The following is an 18,840-nucleotide window of genomic DNA, read 5'->3' as shown; positions in this document are numbered from 1 at the left end:
AGTCAAAAACACAAACCTTCAGAAATTCTTTATTTAAAAACAATCATAAAAAAGCTTTACAATTTACATACTAAAGTTAGAATATTCACAGCAAAGTCTATTCACTTAGGTCTAAATTACACTTTCATTCAAGTGAAATTCTGTGAAATTACTATGACCATTTATTCACAGATTCACAGACAATTGAAGTATAATCACTGGTTGAAACTACAAGGGTCAGCAAAGAACTTGAAAAGATTGAACCACTTTTGATTCACCATAGCATCTGCAGTGATTCTCAGTAGGCTGTATTTTTGATGGTGATCTTTTGTGCCGCCTCTATCTTGAAATCACTGATACCTGAAGGAGCAAACCAGCATTATTTTAAACAAAGTGAAATTAAAAGAGCAGATGAAAGAAATAAAAAAAAGCTCTATTAGTGAGTCACAGTGTAATATATGTGTGTGTCCTCACCCTGACTGAGTGAAGTCCCATCAGAGGAAAGGTGCCAGTATCTGCGGTCGCTCTGTCTGGCCTGCTCTCCATTCACCACACTCAAGAAAGGTCCCCACAGGCTGGACTCCTTCTCAAACCTACCAAACAGCACCAGAGTATACTCAATGGAGGCTGTCATACACAACTTACAGGACATACAGAAAAAAAGCTATAAAAAGCTGAAATGCATAAAGGTAAATGATATGAACTCACGTGAAGCCAGAATTTTGCACCTTGAGAAGTTCAAGGGCCTCCAACAGAGAACTGCCCTTTGGCACATCAACAGAGTAAACAGCCGCTGCCCCACTGGCTGTCACCACTTCCACCTTCACACTCACTTTGGTCTCGCTTGGTAAAACCACCACAGGATCTATGGGCTCCAGCACCAGAGTGTCTGTAGGAATGCACATCCAATTACAAAAACAGTGACAATACACAACACTGACCACAGAGGGTAGAAGTAATGCTACACATACTGTCCTCATTGAGACACTCCTTGGTTTTCACTGTTAGGTAGGATTTCTGCTGGAGAGCTGGCAGGATCTGAGATATGGCCATGGGGTTGTGGTATATGTTGCGTCTGGCGTCTGTCCTCATGGCCTCCATTGAGGCAGCACACTCTGCAACCTCGCTGCCCATTGCCAGTAAGGCCTTGAATGAAACAAATAAGTATATTTAAGTTGCAAAGATATTGTCCTGTAACATTTCCTGCAGTGAGAGAGACAATGGGAGCAGAACAAACAAAAAAAAAAAAAAAAAAAGGAAAAAGATCCTTACTTGAACTGCAAGACCTGTGCTGAACTCATTGCCAATATGGCCATCAGCCCTCAAAGAGCCAAAAAGCTTCTGCTTAATCTTGCTAAGGGCGGTGTCAAGCTCAGCAGCATTTTGCACATGAGAACCAGCATCCTTCACACACTGGAGTGCCATCGCAGCCATGGCATAGGTATCTAGGGAGAGAAAGTAGGATAAAAATTTGCATATTTGGCAGACAGGGGACTTTCATTTGAAGCATGAGAAACTGAGCTGTTACCAAGAAAGGCTACAAGATTCCTCACGCATATAAACGTGATGGTGTTAACAGAACTGAGGATACATTCTCCCACCCTGAACCTTCACTCTGACAAATTTCTGAGAGATGACCCACTAGAAAAAAATCATCCCAGGTAGCTTTGTGGACTTTACCTGTAAATAAATATGACCCCAAATCTATCTCACTCCATTGTAAAAAGTTTGCAGACCTGCGACTTTGTTCATAGTACAGAGCTGATTTGTATTAAAACCCCCTTTTATTTGTATTATACAACCCCAGATGCTACTGACTCCAAGGCTCACAGCAAAACTCAGGGACTCTCTCTTTTGTGTGTTTATGTTTACAATGTCTGTGTGAAACCTGAAAACAATTAAACATCTCATCTTTGGGGTATTGTTAATTATCCTTTTTTCATATCCTTTTTCAATTTTTTCATATTTAGCAAAGAAAACATTTAGGCAGGTTTCACTCACCTATACTATCACCGTCTCCATGTTTGAAGTGTTCATGTTCCACTGCCTTGATGAGTTTGTTGCTGACATGGTTGTTGACCCTGACACCACTTGCACAAAGAGCAAGCACACCCAGAGAGTACTGGTAATAGTTGGTCAAAGGGCGGTGGCTGACTGTGTAAAGGACATAGAGGAAACCAAATTACATCAAAACTTAACTTCCCAGCAATGTTCAAGAAATTAAGGTACTTTATTTTCTTCAGTGCCACTGCGATTTATATTTGATTTTTGATGGAAATGGTCAATAGTTAACTAATGAGGCTGACTAATTCCATCAAACCTGAAATATAAATGTGTCATTCATATGTCAAATACAACCTACACACAATCTAAAATTTCATTGAGATAACCTACTCAAGAGACATCACAGCTATAAAGCTACAGCCATTAAGAAATGGTCTATATAATAATAGACAATAATTACAAACTAGAGTTTCTTTTTGTTGATTATTTTACACTTTTACATACATTTTCTTGAGTTTACTTTTTAAAGACACTATGTAAAAGCACTATGTAAAACAGTATAGTGAAAACTTTTTTATGGTGTTGGCCTCCAAAATGTCAAAGGAAACTTACAGCCAATGTGCTCTTTTTCTTGTTCCATCTGCTTCTTCAGGTGCGTCAGCAGTGTCTCACTTGTGTCGCTGGCGGTGAAGCTGACTGTGTTGAGGTCGTAGCAGGAGGACTTCAAAGCCAATGTGTACAGTGCCATGATGCCAGTCACAGGCTGGCTGTTAGAGAGGGAGCTGAGAAAGACACAGGAGGTTGAGGCTCAGGTGAGAACATCAAGGGAAAAGATAAATGCAATGGACATACAGATTAAACATAACATGACATTACTTTGCAGCATAAGTATATTTGTAAACACTGCATTACTTTTGTATGTCATTGTGCACGTGAGTTTTCAGTTTATTCAGGTGTTCGCTCTCCTTGTCAAGGTTGTGGTAATTAGAAAGTCGCAATGCCAAGTGCACACTGGGATTGGGGAGTCCCTCCTGCCTCTCCAGAGAGCGAAGCAGGTCCTTATTGAGTGACAGGAGCAGCTCATTGATAGATCCTTCAGTATCTGGATTAAGATATTTCCAAAGAAATGTTTGTCAGAAATGTCAGAAATGTTTCTCAGAAATGTTAATAAAAGGCATAAAAGTACTTCAGGAACACTCGCTTGCTGACATCAACATGAACTTTTAAGACATTGCAAAACCAGAACTGCAGCATCAGCAGTCACATCAAGAGGGAACAAAGACTGTGAAAACAAAGACTGTGGAGATCTAATAATTTAAAGTATTTTCATTGCTGTGTTAGTCTTACAAATATCTTAATGTTGCTCTATTTTTATCAGCACTGAAGACAAAAAAACTTGCCATCATTCCCAGTAATTTGACAATTGCACAACTGTTGTCAATGAATACGCAATATGAAGGCCATTCAGATTCATGAAACAGGTAATTGCAAAATCTGTAAATATCCAGACGGTGAGTCAATGTATTTGCAAACTGTGTTTTTCCCAGAGTTGGCTAAGATTTAGTAAGAACAGTCAATGTGTCTAATGACCGTTCATGGTTTATTTAAAAATGTTACATACCACATGGTTTGCTGGAGGCAAAAGCCAGTAGACATATCATTATGACCGACGACAGCATTCTGGACAACCTGCTGAATAACACAAACAGTGGGAACACATAAATATTATTATATTATATTATATATATATATTTGCCCAAAACGTTTAAGTAACAACACAGATATACAATAAAACGAGGAGATAAAACTCCTCTTAGTATGAAAATTTGCGCGTATTTGAGAAAGACAGGTACACAGATGTCAAACAATAAATATGAAAATAATAGCTATATTGTTTTTTGATTAGGCATGTAACTGTCCATTTAGCGATGTTAGGCATGACAGGATGGCTGTTATAATATCATAACAGAAATGTAGTATTTTAGTTTGTAAGCTTTTAAAATGTACCTGTTTGTTACCTCCTCAGAGAGACAGTCCAGAGCGAAGAATGGGAGCTGAGTAAGGAAACAAGTAGAGACAACAACGTCTAGTATTTCACTGTCACGTGAGTCGTCATTTGAGATGACAAAGCGATGAGGAAAGCTGGACGGCCCTTTACACCAGCTGTAGGTCAGGCCGTAAACAGGAAGTTACAGATGAACATCTTGCGACCGTTTATACTCTTTGGTAAGAGCGACACAAGAAAAGTAGACAGATGTGTATCTTGTTTTCCACATATCATCTTCCGGCCGCTGTTGGCGTCCTGTTGTCACCACTAATAGTTCCCAACTATGTCGCGACAACTGGTATTGACGAAACATCAAAACTTAACTTAGGTAACGTTGCGTCTCTGTCCAGCCGTGTTTTACACAAAGAAGACTGTGTAGAAAGCAGTTCGTCCACAGGAACTACAACTCCCACAATTCACCGGAAGAAACTTACGCATTTTCTAGAACCTCGTCGCATCTTCAGGCGCGACTCACTTTTTCAGAATAGCAATCTAACGTCGACTTAACCAAGCCCTCCCTTCAAGGCGTCCACATCACACGGGACCGTCAATTTGGTGCCTATTTTTGTTTGCAGGTCCTTTCGTGGTATTAGGGTTTATGAGACTTGAACACGCTGAACCTTTTGCTGTTTGCTAATGGGAATATCCCAAAGGACAACGGTGTGAACCAAACGGAGGCAAGCTAGCAAAACATCAACGTCAACAACAAAAACATTAAGGGGCAGGGCAGCTGCACGGGTCAGTCTGTAACACGGACTTTAAATGTCTGGTTATCTGATGCAGAGTTGTTATTCAGCACAGGGATGAGGCTATCATTGTGTGTTATTATTAATACTTTTATCCGGAACGTTAACGGTATCACGCAACAGTAGCGTTATAAGCTAGCTAGATAACAGCCGGCCTCCTGTAAACAGATTTATAACTTGTGCGTCATGTAGGTTGCAGGAGATACCTTTACCGTTTCATTACTGATCTCCAGATCAGACCCATTTGTGGTCATCTACCCGTGTGTCTCTTCAAATCATCTCACCAACTGGACCGCCATGCATCACTCTGCTCCCTCAAGCAGCGAACTGGGGTTCCTGCCAGCCATGTATTCATTTTCAGGCCCCTCCAGCCTACCTGAGTTTGACCTCGGACCTCCAAGCACATCTGCCCACCTACAGAGATCAACTGTCTCAAACAAGTACGTGACTGATGATGATTTGGGGGTTGTAAATTCCCTGCATACAATTCACAGCAATACGCCGGCAACACTTGAAATATCTTCGCTATCTTAGTGAGACATACGTGCATTGTCTGTTTTGATGCATCTGTCTGTCTGTCCCACAGCAGCTGGGAGACACGGTGCCTCAGGAAGCACAGAAGGAGAGTTGATGATGAGTGAGTGAAAGAGGGACAGGAAAAGCGGTCTTACCTAACATGCTTGGAATACACAAATACTAATATAGGAGTATTATGATAAATATCCTGATGTTTTCTCAGGGGATGCAGTGCAAAAAGGAGAAGGTTAATGGTGGAGGCAGAAGTCGATATTTCAGAGAACTCAAACACTAGCACTTGTCATGACTGGTCTACAGCAAACAGCTGCCCTCCCATATCTGCACAGCAACCCAGCCCTGCACTTCCACAGCCCTGCCCAGAGCCTCAGTCCCCGACTTTGCCACATCCCTCCCTTGCCTTGTCCCGACTTGAGACAGAGAGCTCTTGCATGGAGATAGAGGCAGCTCAGAGGAAACTTCAGGAGATTGAAGACAGGTATGCAACAATATGCAGTATGTGCAAAAACTGCTTGCCAGAATTAGACTTTGGACTGACAGGTCATTACCATAAGTCCTTACTCCAGCAAACCATCCTGGAAAATGTTGTTTATGGGTTTGTGTGTGTGTTATTTATGCATTTCCATGGAAAGAAAAACACTGCAAAAATATATAAGTGCAGCAAATGTGCAATTGAGTGCACTTATTGATTCAGAAAGAATTCAGGTATACATTTTCATAAATTATTGAGAACCAATATGAACCGATTCTTTTGTTTCGTTTAACCTGTTCAGGTTCACAGGGGCTGGTGTTTATTCCAATATGGATTTAGTGAGAAGAGGGGTACACCCTGGACAGGTTACCTGTTTGTTACAGATCCGAATATCCACTGATGTGGGTTTGATTAGGCTCACAAATCCTGCTTCATAATAGAACCAGGCATATAGCCTGTTGTATGCTTTAAAGGTCAGTTCGCTGTAACATTGCTTCCCTGGTCAGGAACCATATCAGTATAAGTGATTGTTCAATATTAAAATCATTAATTGTCTTGTCATATTATCGTTTCAAAGTTACTATGATAAGAAATTTTGCGTCAGTTTTCTGATGTCTAAATGAACGAGACCATCATGAAATTCTTCAAAACACTTTACAAACATCTGAAATATTTGGGAAATGGTTTATTTACAGGATTTTGTTTTTAAAGAAATTCTCAATGAAGTGTTTTGAGTACTTAAGTAATTACCATCATGTACCAGTATCACCAGTTATCTTGCTGTGATAATCATCTTCTAATGAATTAAGGCATATCACCCTCCCCCTGCTTAGACATGTACTGTATGTCAGGAAACACTGTCTGCCACATTTCAAATACAGTTCACAGACTGTCTGGTATGTTTGGCTGCAGTCACCAATACACTGTCAAGATATCTGTTGGTTCCTGGTGTTACTGCTCTGCATTTATATCAGCCACAGTGGGTTTGTTATGGCTCTTAGTGGTCGTGATTGGTTTGGGAATTTGTGTCATATTAAAAGGTGACATCAACACATACTGTACTCTCTACTTCTTGATGTGTATACCGTGTATCACAGAATAACGCTGGAGGATGACGATGAGGATGAGGATCTGGATGCAGAGCCAGCCCCAAGAAGGCCAGTGCTGGTGATTTCAGACAGTTTGAAAGAAGGTCTGCAGCGCAGCATCAGCGACATCCTCCCTCACAAAGTAGCCCAATCTGTGTATGTTCTCCTTATTTTGTTATCGGAACATTTCATTTTGAATGAAATATCTTCACTTGAGAACTAAAAGTAACATGACTTGTGTTGTGGCAGGAATTTCCTCCTTGAAAAGCACTAGATACATTTTTTTCTTCTGATAGTTATTTTTGTCTGCGACCTCCTCATACTTTTAGGAGCCATTCCTGCATGGAGCTGGTGTTGTGGCGGCCACCTGACGACCCCTTCTGTCGGAGGCTAAAGGGCTCATTACAGAAACAGCGTAAACAGACAGTAACTCGGCAACCCCCAACTCCGTGTCCATCTCCTACCCCTCACAGTCATCCAAGCCCCTCCACTCCACCTGTAGACACACACTCTCCTCTGTACAGCTTTCCTGTTGCTCACAGCTCTGGGGAGGAGGACATGGAAATGTGATAGTGCTAAATGACTTTGAAAGCCATGCCAAAATAAAAGCCTGGACATGTAGTCACACAAAAGACTATAAAGGTCCCAGAACCACTTTAAGTCGGTCAAGTTGACAAGGCATATTGGCTTTACATGGATATTGTGCTGTTTTGGACAGTTTGTGCAACACATACAGTATTTTGCTTTACAGTCACTCATTAATATTTTCTGACTATAATCCTGGGCAACTATATGTAATGTGTAACAATAATATTGACCTAATTACTTAGTTTTATTTATTTAAATCTCCAAAGTAACTTATGATCTCAAGACTCTGAAAAGATCTGTAGACAGCCTTACTTAACTAGTTTTATATAACTTACAGAATTGGCCTTTGTTCATAGAAACAGGATGATTTGTACAAAATTTTGCCAAAGCCTAGTCAACACACCGATGTATTGTAAACATAACTTTGCTCTTTGTGAAACAATCAGTATGCAGTTCCTGAATTTTGTACAGTTTTTATGTTCAGCTTCTGGGCATCAATTACAGGACACTATTTGTTCCTGCATGGCTTGCAGTTGTACTTGTGGTAGAATGATCTTCCTATAGTGTTTAGCAGGTATGCCATCTGCAAGCTTTGAGAAATGAAAATGCACCTTTTTATGATTTGATTGTATTTTCATACATATGTTACCAGAATTGCAACCAGCCATTAAGTGTTATTACTTTATAATTGTTTTTAAATAAACTCTTAAATTGTCAATGTAAAGATTGTGCACAGCATAGCTGGTTTTTATTGGATTAAATTTTGGTAAGTAAATATTGAAAACAGTTACGTATGAATGATTTTAACCAACAAACTTAGCATATTGAATACAATAGCCTTAAATTTGTTACAGAAAATGATATGATTTACTGTGTCCAATGCCATTTCCAGGGTAATTAGATAGATCCATGTCGTTGAGTTTAGAGAGGATGACTTTATTCATTAGTTAATTTTCCTGAACCCAGAGTGATACTGGTGATTGTGTTTATTTAAATAGGGATGTAATTCAATTAGAACTGACAACGCTACTACCCTAGTCTGCTTAAACACAACAGAGGGTTGACTGACAAACATACTGTAGGTGTGATAACAGATGTGATTATAGGGAAACATATTTAAAAAATCTCAGATCCAGTAGATTTTTGACATTAAGATAACACATTTTCAAGTCTCAAGTTTATTAAGATGTTTAAAGACATAAATGCTTATCACAATGCTCTTTGAAATTAAACACCCATAGAACTTCTTTCTTAAACATCACAAACATTTATGAACAAAGAACTATCAGCTTTATGAGGTTATTTGACATAACTCACATGATCATCAGTCTCCAGTAAAATGTATGCTTATCACTCATTCACAGTTCACTGTAACCTTTAGCTATAAAATTTGACTGCCTTGACTCAGAGGAATGTGAACTTGATGACTAGATGTTCAGTTGTGTCATTTGTCACTGTGACCTGCTTGGTGATCTGCCATCTGAAGCACATCTGACAGTAAATGATTCATTTCTATGGTACGCAAAGACAGCTTGAAATGCCTGGGACTCAGATTGAAGAAGGTTATATCACTTGTGTTCATCCAGACACACACGTACATACAGAGTAAGGCTCCATTTCCTTAACTCGAGACTGTCCTGATTGCCAACTGGGTCTGGATCCCAGCGCTGTCTTGACCTTGAGTGATCTGTTAAGCAGACATCAATATTACCTGATATTATGACGACAAGCACAGATATAACATTCACACATTGGCGATGCTGCTACATTTACAGGACCATTTTCCTTGTCTTCACAGTTTTAGAATTAATTCAAGCGTTTCAAATCAGATCCAGAAGTGCTGTGCCTCTCTCAAAGGAAAAGTAGGCAGTGTGTGGTGATGCTTCTCGTTTCCTGTGGTGCTTCTACAAGACAGTGCTTGTTGTCATTTATAAATGTAAAACACACAGAACTGTAAATGCAGTTTGTAATGCTTTACCCATTAACTACATAATCTTCGTGAATGTGAGTGTAGTGCATCAGCATCCTACACTGCCATATTCTTCATAAATTGTTGATTAAATTCATATTTTCAGTTGTGCTGCTTAATAATGTACTACTAGCATTTTTTTCCACAAAATTATCAATGAGATGTGAACATCTTTGAAAAGTACCTTTAGCAGTGAGCAGCTGTGAACAGTTTTCTTGTCATGTTTAATATAAACAAATGGTGATCTGTGAAGATATATAACAACAATTATCTGGGTTTCTTCCTACATACATGACATGGCATATTCACATCACTCCTCTTTTAGCTTCTGGCTCCCACTTTGTTGTAGAATTGATATTAAGATATTACCAATTATTATTAAGGCTCTTGATAGCTTTTATCCCACTTATAGTTTAGTACTATATGAGAGATTTTCAGGCAGAGGCCTTTTATCTGTTCCACAGACCAGCTTCTTTTTAAATCCCTTCTTAAAACATACTATTGTATAAAACAAACTATTTTTTTCTCTACCCTGATTTTATTTGAGTTTTTATTTATTATTTTATTTGTCTTGTTTTTATTTAGTTTAATCCCTTTTTCATAACTTTTTTTTCCAGAGATAGGATATTTTTTATCTTATGATTTTGGTTTTAATTTGCTGGCCTATGTGAAGCATTGTGTAACTTGAGTTTAAAAAATGCTCTACATATAGAGACAATAATAATAATAATAATTCATTAAATTACAAGTACTAATGTTTGCAGTATACTTTTTTAGTAGTGCTGCAGATGGAGCTAGTGGTTAAATCAATGATCAATAGTACCCTGCTATTAAAAGAATTTACTCACTGTTGTAAGATAGGATCCTGACAAATCTGAAGGGACTGTATCTGGAGGAGATAAGCTCCAGGTATAGGCCTGGTTTTCTAGACGGAGCTGCTTCACTCTGCTCTGGAGGTAACGTAGAAGTTTAAATGAAGCCATGTCTGAGGGGCTGTGGGAAGCAGCAAGGTCTACCACATCAAGGCAGGGAGAGCAAACTGAATTCTGACGGGAGGGAGACATTGGCAGAAATAGAAGAATTTTTTTTTTTTTGATAACAAATGAATACAAAGTGTCTACACTATAAAGTATGAGGTACTGTGTGTCTAAGAGCTTGATGTTACTGCTCACACAGGAACAGTAAAACATTTACCTTTGCACTATGCGTCAACTCTCCTTCAGGCCTCTCAGGCTTTCCCTGCCTCTCCCCTCGAGTCTTTGATGTTTTTCTGGAAAACAAACAACAAACCTATATTTGAAAGGTTCTTGGTGCGATTGATTACTGCGAGAAATAGGTATGGGTTCACATGTATAGTTAATATTACATCTATGGTCTAAAAAGCATATCACAGTGAGTTAAAGTGAGCTCATGCTATTGCAAGGACAGACAGCTGGTTAGTATGTCATCTATGTTTCCCAGACACAGAAACCAGTTACCTGCCCCGTAACAACTTTGCCTTGCACCTGTAGGATGGCAAAAATCAGAGCAAAACTTAACAGCAGAACAACAGAGGAATAGTGTTTGATTTCTATTGTGTGGACCAATAAGATTCTGAATGCCATAATGATGAAAAGGGCAAGTATGGAAAATGATTGCTTATTAATACTTAGAAAGGACAAAAATTATGTGGCTACATTTTGACTTAGTTTGGAGGATGTAGTTTTCATGTTTAACACGTCACCTTTCCAGCTCAGCCGTCAGCTCTTCTTCAAACTTGCATGCCAGGCGAGCTGCAGTCTGTTCCTTCCACTGACCCATGCTCCTCTGAACCTGCCTGAGCTCAAAGTCTTTGGCCTTCAGCTGCTTGCGGAGAGATGCTGCTGCTCCTCCTCCCTCAGCTCCTCCATCACTCATCTGAGCCCTGTTCAGACTGCTCAGCTCCTCAATGTGCTCCTGCACAAATATCACGGGGACACAGCATTTCTGTAATGCTGAAACTGTTTTTAAATCTTTTTGCACAAACATGAGCTATACAAAGTGTGTAAGCTCATACCTGAATGAGACGCTCCTTAAGAGAGTCCAAGGCTTGATCTCTCTCCATCCTCAGCTGTTGTCTCTGGATGCTCAATTCTTGCTCCTGAAAACATATGAACATATGAACACATCTAGAGCCCTGCAAACAGCAGGTATTATGCAGGATGTCAATTCCAAACAATACCTTGTCTTTTCTCAGCTGCTCAGTGGTTTGTTTCTGGGAGTCAAGTTCCTGTTGTAGATGGCTGATCAAGTGCTCCAACTGCCCTCTCAATGCTCTCAGGTTTGTAAGAGCCTCGGCTACTGTAGAACTGCACAATACACAGGCACAGAATCAGAACCTAATCATCAAACACATCATGCTGCCTACAAAGTATCCACATCTTTCTAAAGAAGATATGGATGTGACCCAGAACAGGACATTGTACCTGGCAGGTAGCTGCACAGCATTCTGCTTGACTCCGCTCTGTTCCACTAAGAGGTGTAGATGCTGGCACTCTGCTCCCAGCTCCTGGGCCAAGTGCCTGAGCTGCTGGTCCAGCTCAGCTGTGATTTGGTTATGGCCGCTCTCCCTTTCTTCTAGCATCACCTGGAGCCTGTCAACCTCTTGCTCTGCCAGCTGAACAGCCTGCTCGAGCCACAGCACTGTCCTTTGACTCTCCTGTGACCACAGACCAAACCATGTCAGGTTTTCTGTAACACCACATCTCTTTATGTGCCTACAAATTATGACTCTCTGTGGTTTTCTTGCACCTGAGCCACCTGTTTCTTCAACCTCTGCAGCTCAGCCTTGTGCTCCTCTTTCAGGGATTTGCAAATAACAGCGAGCAAAGAATCCTGCTCCCTCTGCTGTACGCAACTTTCACTCTCCAACTCCTGCACTCTCTACAGATGAAAAGAAAATAATGCAAAGACAACAAAAATGTATTCCGATTTATTTATGATGGTATTGTTATATATCATGGTTGCGAGTCGCCTTACTGTTTTTAGTTCCAAAACTTTATGTTGAAGAGCTTGTGCTTTACTCTTCTCTTGCTGCATCTCACTCCTCATGCTCTCCAGGCTCTTTCTGTTCTGCTCTTCCAGTATCCCACAGTGCATCTGCACAGCTTCCACTTTTTCTGCCTCCCACTTCCTCCTCTCCCCCTCTATTGCTTTGTGCACCTGAATGGGAGCATACTCCGCATATTATGCAATCATGTTGAAAAAGAAGGCATATTCTAGGCAGAAGACTATCAGAATACCTTTTCAGAGGCTTCTACATGCAGCTCCTCTTCACGGTTCTTTGCCTCCTCCTTCTGCTGCTCCAGAGATTTCCTTAGCTTCTTTGCTTCTTCTTCTTTTAGCTGCCAGAACAGGAGGAGATCACATCTTTAAAAGTAACCCAGTGGAATGTTTTTACTCACAGTATCTTTAGTGTATAGAACAAGAACAACATAGATAAATGAGTGGCATCCAAACTTAACATACAATATATGCATTCATGGCAGTGCTCGGTATTTTGGATAAAATACTTCACCAAACATTGTATATTGAGGTAATGTTGTGCTGGATTTTACATGCTCAGTGTGACACACTGACCTGAATGGAACTTTGCATGGACTCAATGCATCGTGTCAGAGCCAGGGCCTGTTCTTTCAAAGCACTTGCTTTCTCTTCTTCAGCCTGCTGATTAATCTGAAGTGGAATTAGATGAATCAGTATTTTAAGTTCTCAGATTCATTTGCTCCTCATGTGCCAAAGCCAGCTTTCTTCTATTGATTTAATACCGTCTCCTGAAACAAATACAGAGTAACCCCAATAACATTATGATATATTAGAAAAACCTTAGAAAGCCTCAGTCTGTCTCAGCACCTACCGACATTCTCTGGGCTTGTTCCTGGGCTTCCTTCAGGGCTTTGCAGTGCTGGGTTTTCAAGTGTTGCAGCTCCACCTTCAGTCCATCTCGTTCTGCCTGTAAGGCCCCACATTGTGTCTGGAAATCTAGCAGCTGCTGCTCCCTCTGGGCCAACATCTTCTCCAGAGTACCCACCCTGATCTTACATTCTCCCAGTTCAACCTGCATCTTGCTTACTTGAACTTCTAGTGCCTTAGAGTAAGAGAGACAGCAATAGTGGGGACAGTTAGGAAAGAAATACAGAAAAGTGGATGCTGGCATTGTGCCTGCCCTTGCTTGACAGATAAAAATGTGATTATTATTATTTTAATTTTTTTTTCTTTGAAATTAGCATGATGATAGAAAGTACCACCTCAATTTGCTTCTTTTTCTGGATCAATTTCTCCTCCAGACAAAGACACCGGCTCCTCAGTGAACTCTCTGCCTCTGTGGCCCTCTGGAGTTCCTCACAAGTTTCCTCTAAATTCTGCTCCAATTTCATAGATGATATGTAAAACACAGAGACTAAATGTGCCTTTTACACAAAAACGGTCATTCACATCTAAACACTTAAAACAGCACGACTAAAATGTTACACTCACAACATAGTCTTTTATTAATTTCGGACGTTGTTCTCTTTACACTGTTAACAGTGCTGGTTTTACTTCTAAATATTAATCTTGATATGGTTTATAATTGTGATATAGTTCTAATTGTAAATATAACTAAGCTTTAAAACTGTACCTCTTGCAGACACTCTAGCTTCTCTCTTGCACGTCGCTGTTCAGCAAACAATTCTGTTTTTGCACTATCCAGCTGTCTTTCCATCTCTTCCCTCTCAAACAGTGACATCATGATGCTGCTCTGTTTGTGGAACAGTGGAGCAACAGAGAAGTGGCAGATTAAAATGTGAATGTGAAAGTGAATGTGAATGACTGAGCACAACCATAATTGAAAGACATACTGGTTGAGTCAGGTTTCATTACCCTCTCCATGCAGGATCTATCCTTTAGACTCTTTCTATGTTGACTCAGAGTTGTAAGTTCTTCTTCCATGTCTCTAATCTCACGGAGACAGGACTCTCTTTGCTTCTGCAGCTTCTCCAGCTGGCAACTTCAACACATTCATTGTTGTGTTACTCCTTAACAGAACTATCCTTCACAAAATCCAGTATTATGTTGATGCAGTTTTATGTTAACCATGTCAATGCATATGGCTCTGTATAGTACAATTAGCAGGATACAGTATTAGGATACCTAACAGAGTCCATCTCCACCCTGCTGTCACTCAGAACAGACTCCAGAGTCCGCTTCTTCTTCTCCATCTGTGCTGTCTCTGCAGTTAGTAGCTCTAATTCCTGCAAGGCATGCTGGGGCATGAAGCATAAACTGTGAGTATTACTGAGACGTTTATACACAGTTTTCTATTGATTATGCTGCATGTTACCTTTCTTCTCTGCCGAAGTTCAGAGAGGCAGAACTCAACGTCTTTTAACTGAGTCCTCTTCAACCTTAGTGTCTCCTCCTCTTTCTCACATTTCTAAACCACACACATAAACCTCTTGATATCTCATACATATCTGCACAGAAGAATTTATACAGCTGATATAAAAGTATTTCTCAAATTATACTAAGTAACATATTAAAATACACTGGGAGATTCATTCTTACTTGTTGAAGGTTAGTGAGCCGCTCTTTCATCTTTGCCCAATCTGTGTGCATCTTCTCTGATTTCCTCGTAGATCTGCACCTCCCGCTCCAGTGGTTAGTTTCCTCATCTGTGTCCTTGTCATTGTCACCCAAAGAATTCACAAGTCTGGAAGATGCAAAATTGCAAGTCTGAAATATATTTTCATTTAATTTTTAAAAATTATTATAAGACTGCATAGAAGACTAAAATGCTTAGTAAGTTTTAAAAATGACCTGTAAGTTTCTCTCTTTTTATGCTGAGCTGTACGAACAGGAGGACTTCTTTTTTGTACATTTTCATAAGAGGATCTGTGGACTTAGCAAACAAAGAAAGGCAAATTCTTTCAAACAAAATTAAAGGATTAATTGTTCTTATGTCACTGTGGACTATGTGGATAAAAGACTATACAGTCAGATCATGCTTCACCTGATGTGGATTGAGGTTCACTTTCTTCCTGGGTAGGTGTGTCATAATCACTGTGGTTGGTAAAATAATCATCTGTTCCTGTGACAGACTGAATGAGAGAGCGCCATCCTGGGAGGGGGGGCACTAATGATGTTAACTACTATATATATATATATATATATATATATATATAGTTTGTGCTGTCAACTGACTGTACAAATAACTGTATTCAAAATGGTGATATTTTATCAACAAATATGATTTGTGATTTTAAAATGAAGCTCACTTTCCTCCACATTTTCTGCAATCTCTTACCTGGCTGCCTGTGAATGTGCTGTCTGACTTGCTCTGTGCAGACTGAGTCAAGGTCACTCGCAATGGACACAGTGTCAAAACTCCTCACAGGTACTCCTATAAAAGAAACAAGCAGCCTACAGTCACTGTTTGCAGTGAACAGATGTCCAAGAGAATTAGTTAGACTGTGATTGCAGATGCAGTGTAATCTGTGTGTGGTACCTGCCAAGCACCTGGCCATAGGCGAACAGTTGTTGTTGTGTTGTAGGTTTTCATGTTCTGTTACAATCTCTGTTTTGTGACGGGAAAAGGGAAGTGAAAGAATCAAAGGTATAACGGGGCTGCAAAGAGATCAAGACTGAGAGTCTAGAGCCAGGCTGGCAGACCCAAAAGGCAGTAATAACTAAAAAAGTGCTGGAAAAAACAATATACTGGCACTGGTTATGTATACATAATACACAATGTGCTCAGTCATTTTCAAGACAGCATGGCCATCAGCACATTAAATTTAATGCTCTAGGTACTATGAATATTTCTGTTTTTTGAGATACCTGGTAAGTGTTGATTGAAGGGAAATTTTGACATGCCCTTTTTCTAAAAGACAAGTCAGAGACTATAAAGTCCTTGGGATTCATCAATGGAGCATGAACATCAGTACCAACTTAATAGCGACATGTTGAGTAATTGTGGAGTTAACCTGCTTTGGATCAAAATGTTGGACACACAGATGGACACACAGATGCGTGGACGTAAGAGCAGACAGATGGATCATTTTCTTAATCTCATGTGTTGAAACTAACATTGTTAATGAAAATGTGGAGCATATCTGACTGCTCTTTTTGGTCTCCCAAAGTGATGTTGGGTTGTACTTACTGCTGTTATCGTCAACAAGCTTCTGTGGTGCTTTCTCACTAATATGTGATATATTTACTTCAGAATTTCCAGAAAGACATTTATCCAGGTCCTTTCGTTGACCTGGCTTGTTTGACTGGGAACAGTGAACTACGTCTTTATTGCTTTTCCCAAGTGTTGTTGATCCTCTTCTTTCTTCATTAAGAACACTTTGTCCTTTTTGTTCATTCTGGCAAGTGTCACTGTCGGAAATCTCTGTCCTCCCAGCCTCTTCTTCTTTGTCTAGATGTTGCATATTACTCTCCGGCAATGCCAATTCCACCATTTCCTCTCTGAAGCATCTGACAAAGTCTTCGGTGCAGATACTGTCTGAAGGAAGATGTGTTTCTCCTGCCATCATATCCTCCTTACAGGTGTCTCCAAGCAACCTCTCGAGTCTCCAGATGACCTGCTCCCTCCGAGACTCCATTTCCTCTTTGTCTCTTGTCCTTCTGTCTAACCTCTTCTTAGTTTCCTCGTGAATGCCAGGACCTCCCCAGCAGTCTGTGCTCCTCTCTGGGGTAGAGCAGTGGAAAGATGTGTTGTTTTTGTGGAAAAGAAAAGCTTGTCCTGTTGCACTAAGGACGGACACTTTGATATAAACAAATTATCCAGTTAACACACCTACTTGAATATTAAGCAGATTATGAAACATTCATACATCTTACTCATTTTTTTTCATTATCTTGACAAAAAAGCTAGTGACAAGCAGCACTGCAAGTTATTTCCCTAACAACAGCCTGTAAAAAACAACCTTTTGAGAAGAATATGGCTTAAAAACAGTTAGAATTCATATTTCTTCCTGAAATGATATTGAAATATTACCTGATGTTTGCTCCATCATTGGAGTGTGTATCAAATCAAAACAAGACATGGGAGTGTCATTTGTTTGAGTTGTACTTCCAAGACCCGTGTCTTTGCTCAGAGACTGACTCCACTTAAGAGGAGCTACAAAAAAAAAATAAAAACACATTATCATTTACAAAATATATATGTATGAAAAAAATGCATTAAAAAAAATAAGGTGTGTATTATGATATAAATTACCTGCATCACTGCAGTCAGGCTTTCTGAAAAATTCCTGATGTTTCTGGGGCTGGACCTGCATTAATCACATTACTGCTTAAAAGATGTATTTCCGATAATACTTGCATACAGACAAGCAGACAGACAATGAAAATCACAGACCTGCAGCTGACCAAGCTCTGCATCCATGGCATCTAGGAGGAGGTCACAGTGGTCCAGTTTGAGAGGCTGGGGGTCTAATCTAAACACACCGCTGCTGCCATTTAGATCTGTGAGGTCAGACAAAAGGGTTAACAAGAGTGGGTGCAAACACACAAGAGAGTGAAATATATATACTGTACTGCTGATTAAACCTCAGACCAGTGTAAAGCAGCTCATCGGCGTCCTCTGCATCTCTCTCTGCTCCGCCATGGCCTCTGTCTGCCATGTCTTATTGCTGCAGACAAATGTGCAGATAATCAGCAACACCATACAGACACAACTTCCACAGTACCTACCAGTGGTGAAGGCTGGCTGGGCAGTCTGAGAGGTGGGGGGTTTCTGTTGCTCAGTTGTCCAGGAAACCAAGACAATGTAGCTTGTTAGCTGGTCACACTGACTTCTTTTCACTAGGAAGACTATAAATTCCTGTAGCTTCTTGTCTCTCCCACTCCCCCAAACGAATATCAAGTACAAAGGGTGTGCAGCTTAAATCCACTGTAGAAGGATTTTTTCCTCTCAGTCATGGGTAACATTATATGGTGCTGGTGAATTGTATTGCGTTATAATGACAAGTTTCTATTATTTTGCCCACCCCATTAACATCGAGGTTAGTTTAGTTAGCCATGACTAAAATTCCTGAAAACAACTTTAAGTAGTACTTTAAAACTATTTTCCTTCACCGGGGCTACTAAAACTGTACACAGCAAAATTACAACACTAAGATGTAGACCGACAAACACTGTTAACTTAACTGATTCCTCCTCTCACATAAAGGTAGGTTATCTGAAGACAAAACAATATCACTTTTGAAAATCTCTAAATCATTCCTCCACCACTGCATTGCCTCAAACAACCATAACTTACTCTGAAGGATCAAACGCGGAGACTTTAAATCGATGCTGTGCCTGACTCCTCAGAGCTGAAGCTCACAGCCGCAGCACTGAGTCCTGATTGACAGGCGCGTCACTTGGTTGCCCTGGAAACGGTTAAACAGCAACCCCAACGTTCGCCGAGC

The 18,840-nt window shown here is 40.1% G+C and overlaps 3 protein-coding genes across 17 annotated transcripts; 1 reads left to right on the top strand and 2 right to left on the bottom strand.

The window, feature by feature from the left end:
* Window positions 1-16: 16 nt before the first annotated feature.
* Window positions 17-17,490, bottom strand: tcn2 (transcobalamin II). Of its 3 annotated transcripts, none has more exons than XM_071482952.1 (10): window positions 17,487-17,490; window positions 3,605-3,678; window positions 2,896-3,085; window positions 2,596-2,765; window positions 1,981-2,133; window positions 1,252-1,424; window positions 951-1,125; window positions 688-868; window positions 454-572; window positions 17-339 (listed from the first exon to the last, which is right to left on the bottom strand). In XM_071482952.1, exons 2-10 carry the CDS (start codon window positions 3,660-3,662, stop codon window positions 278-280), a joined length of 1,281 nt encoding a protein of 426 aa, XP_071339053.1. In that variant the 5' UTR covers window positions 3,663-3,678; window positions 17,487-17,490; the 3' UTR covers window positions 17-277. The 3 variants fall into 3 exon arrangements, with proteins under 3 accessions (XP_071339053.1, XP_071339055.1, XP_071339052.1); XM_071482954.1 differs by lacking the exon at window positions 17,487-17,490 and adding an exon at window positions 3,991-4,099 and having other exon boundaries at window positions 3,605-3,675; XM_071482951.1 differs by lacking the exon at window positions 17,487-17,490 and adding an exon at window positions 3,991-4,046 and having other exon boundaries at window positions 3,605-3,672.
* ccdc117 (coiled-coil domain containing 117) lies at window positions 4,177-8,176 on the top strand. Of its 8 annotated transcripts, none has more exons than XM_071482961.1 (6): window positions 4,177-4,358; window positions 5,010-5,216; window positions 5,363-5,413; window positions 5,516-5,788; window positions 6,880-7,026; window positions 7,200-8,176. In XM_071482961.1, the coding sequence occupies exons 2-6, from the start codon at window positions 5,074-5,076 to the stop codon at window positions 7,438-7,440; spliced, it is 855 nt and encodes a 284-aa protein (XP_071339062.1). In that variant the 5' UTR covers window positions 4,177-4,358; window positions 5,010-5,073; the 3' UTR covers window positions 7,441-8,176. The 8 variants fall into 8 exon arrangements, with proteins under 8 accessions (XP_071339062.1, XP_071339064.1, XP_071339063.1 ...); XM_071482963.1 differs by lacking the exon at window positions 4,177-4,358 and adding an exon at window positions 4,388-4,707 and having other exon boundaries at window positions 4,969-5,216; window positions 5,366-5,413; XM_071482960.1 differs by lacking the exon at window positions 4,177-4,358 and adding an exon at window positions 4,390-4,585.
* Window positions 8,602-18,777, bottom strand: LOC139624126 (trichohyalin). 6 transcript variants are annotated; one of them, XM_071482947.1, is made up of 30 exons: window positions 18,690-18,777; window positions 17,985-18,060; window positions 17,787-17,893; window positions 17,646-17,700; window positions 17,424-17,546; window positions 16,581-17,189; window positions 15,930-15,998; window positions 15,729-15,824; window positions 15,435-15,542; window positions 15,242-15,323; window positions 14,990-15,134; window positions 14,766-14,858; window positions 14,576-14,688; window positions 14,306-14,432; window positions 14,064-14,183; window positions 13,693-13,806; window positions 13,302-13,532; window positions 13,025-13,120; window positions 12,688-12,789; window positions 12,425-12,607; window positions 12,197-12,328; window positions 11,872-12,104; window positions 11,628-11,754; window positions 11,463-11,546; window positions 11,151-11,362; window positions 10,906-10,932; window positions 10,622-10,697; window positions 10,276-10,473; window positions 9,612-9,672; window positions 8,602-9,145 (listed from the first exon to the last, which is right to left on the bottom strand). In XM_071482947.1, exons 2-29 carry the CDS (start codon window positions 18,049-18,051, stop codon window positions 9,652-9,654), a joined length of 3,750 nt encoding a protein of 1,249 aa, XP_071339048.1. In that variant the 5' UTR covers window positions 18,052-18,060; window positions 18,690-18,777; the 3' UTR covers window positions 8,602-9,145; window positions 9,612-9,651. The 6 variants fall into 6 exon arrangements, with proteins under 6 accessions (XP_071339048.1, XP_071339046.1, XP_071339049.1 ...); XM_071482945.1 differs by lacking the exon at window positions 9,612-9,672; XM_071482948.1 differs by lacking the exon at window positions 9,612-9,672 and having other exon boundaries at window positions 16,581-17,114.
* Window positions 18,778-18,840: the final 63 nt, after the last annotated feature.

Source organism: Trachinotus anak, unplaced genomic scaffold (assembly GCF_046630095.1).
Source record: "Trachinotus anak isolate AG129_WGS33_773 ecotype Australia unplaced genomic scaffold, CSIRO_AGI_Tana_v1 ptg000008l, whole genome shotgun sequence".
Taxonomy (NCBI): Eukaryota; Metazoa; Chordata; class Actinopteri; order Carangiformes; family Carangidae; genus Trachinotus; species Trachinotus anak.
Note: the sequence above shows the minus strand (reverse complement) of the source record. Positions and strands in the feature narration are given on the sequence as shown.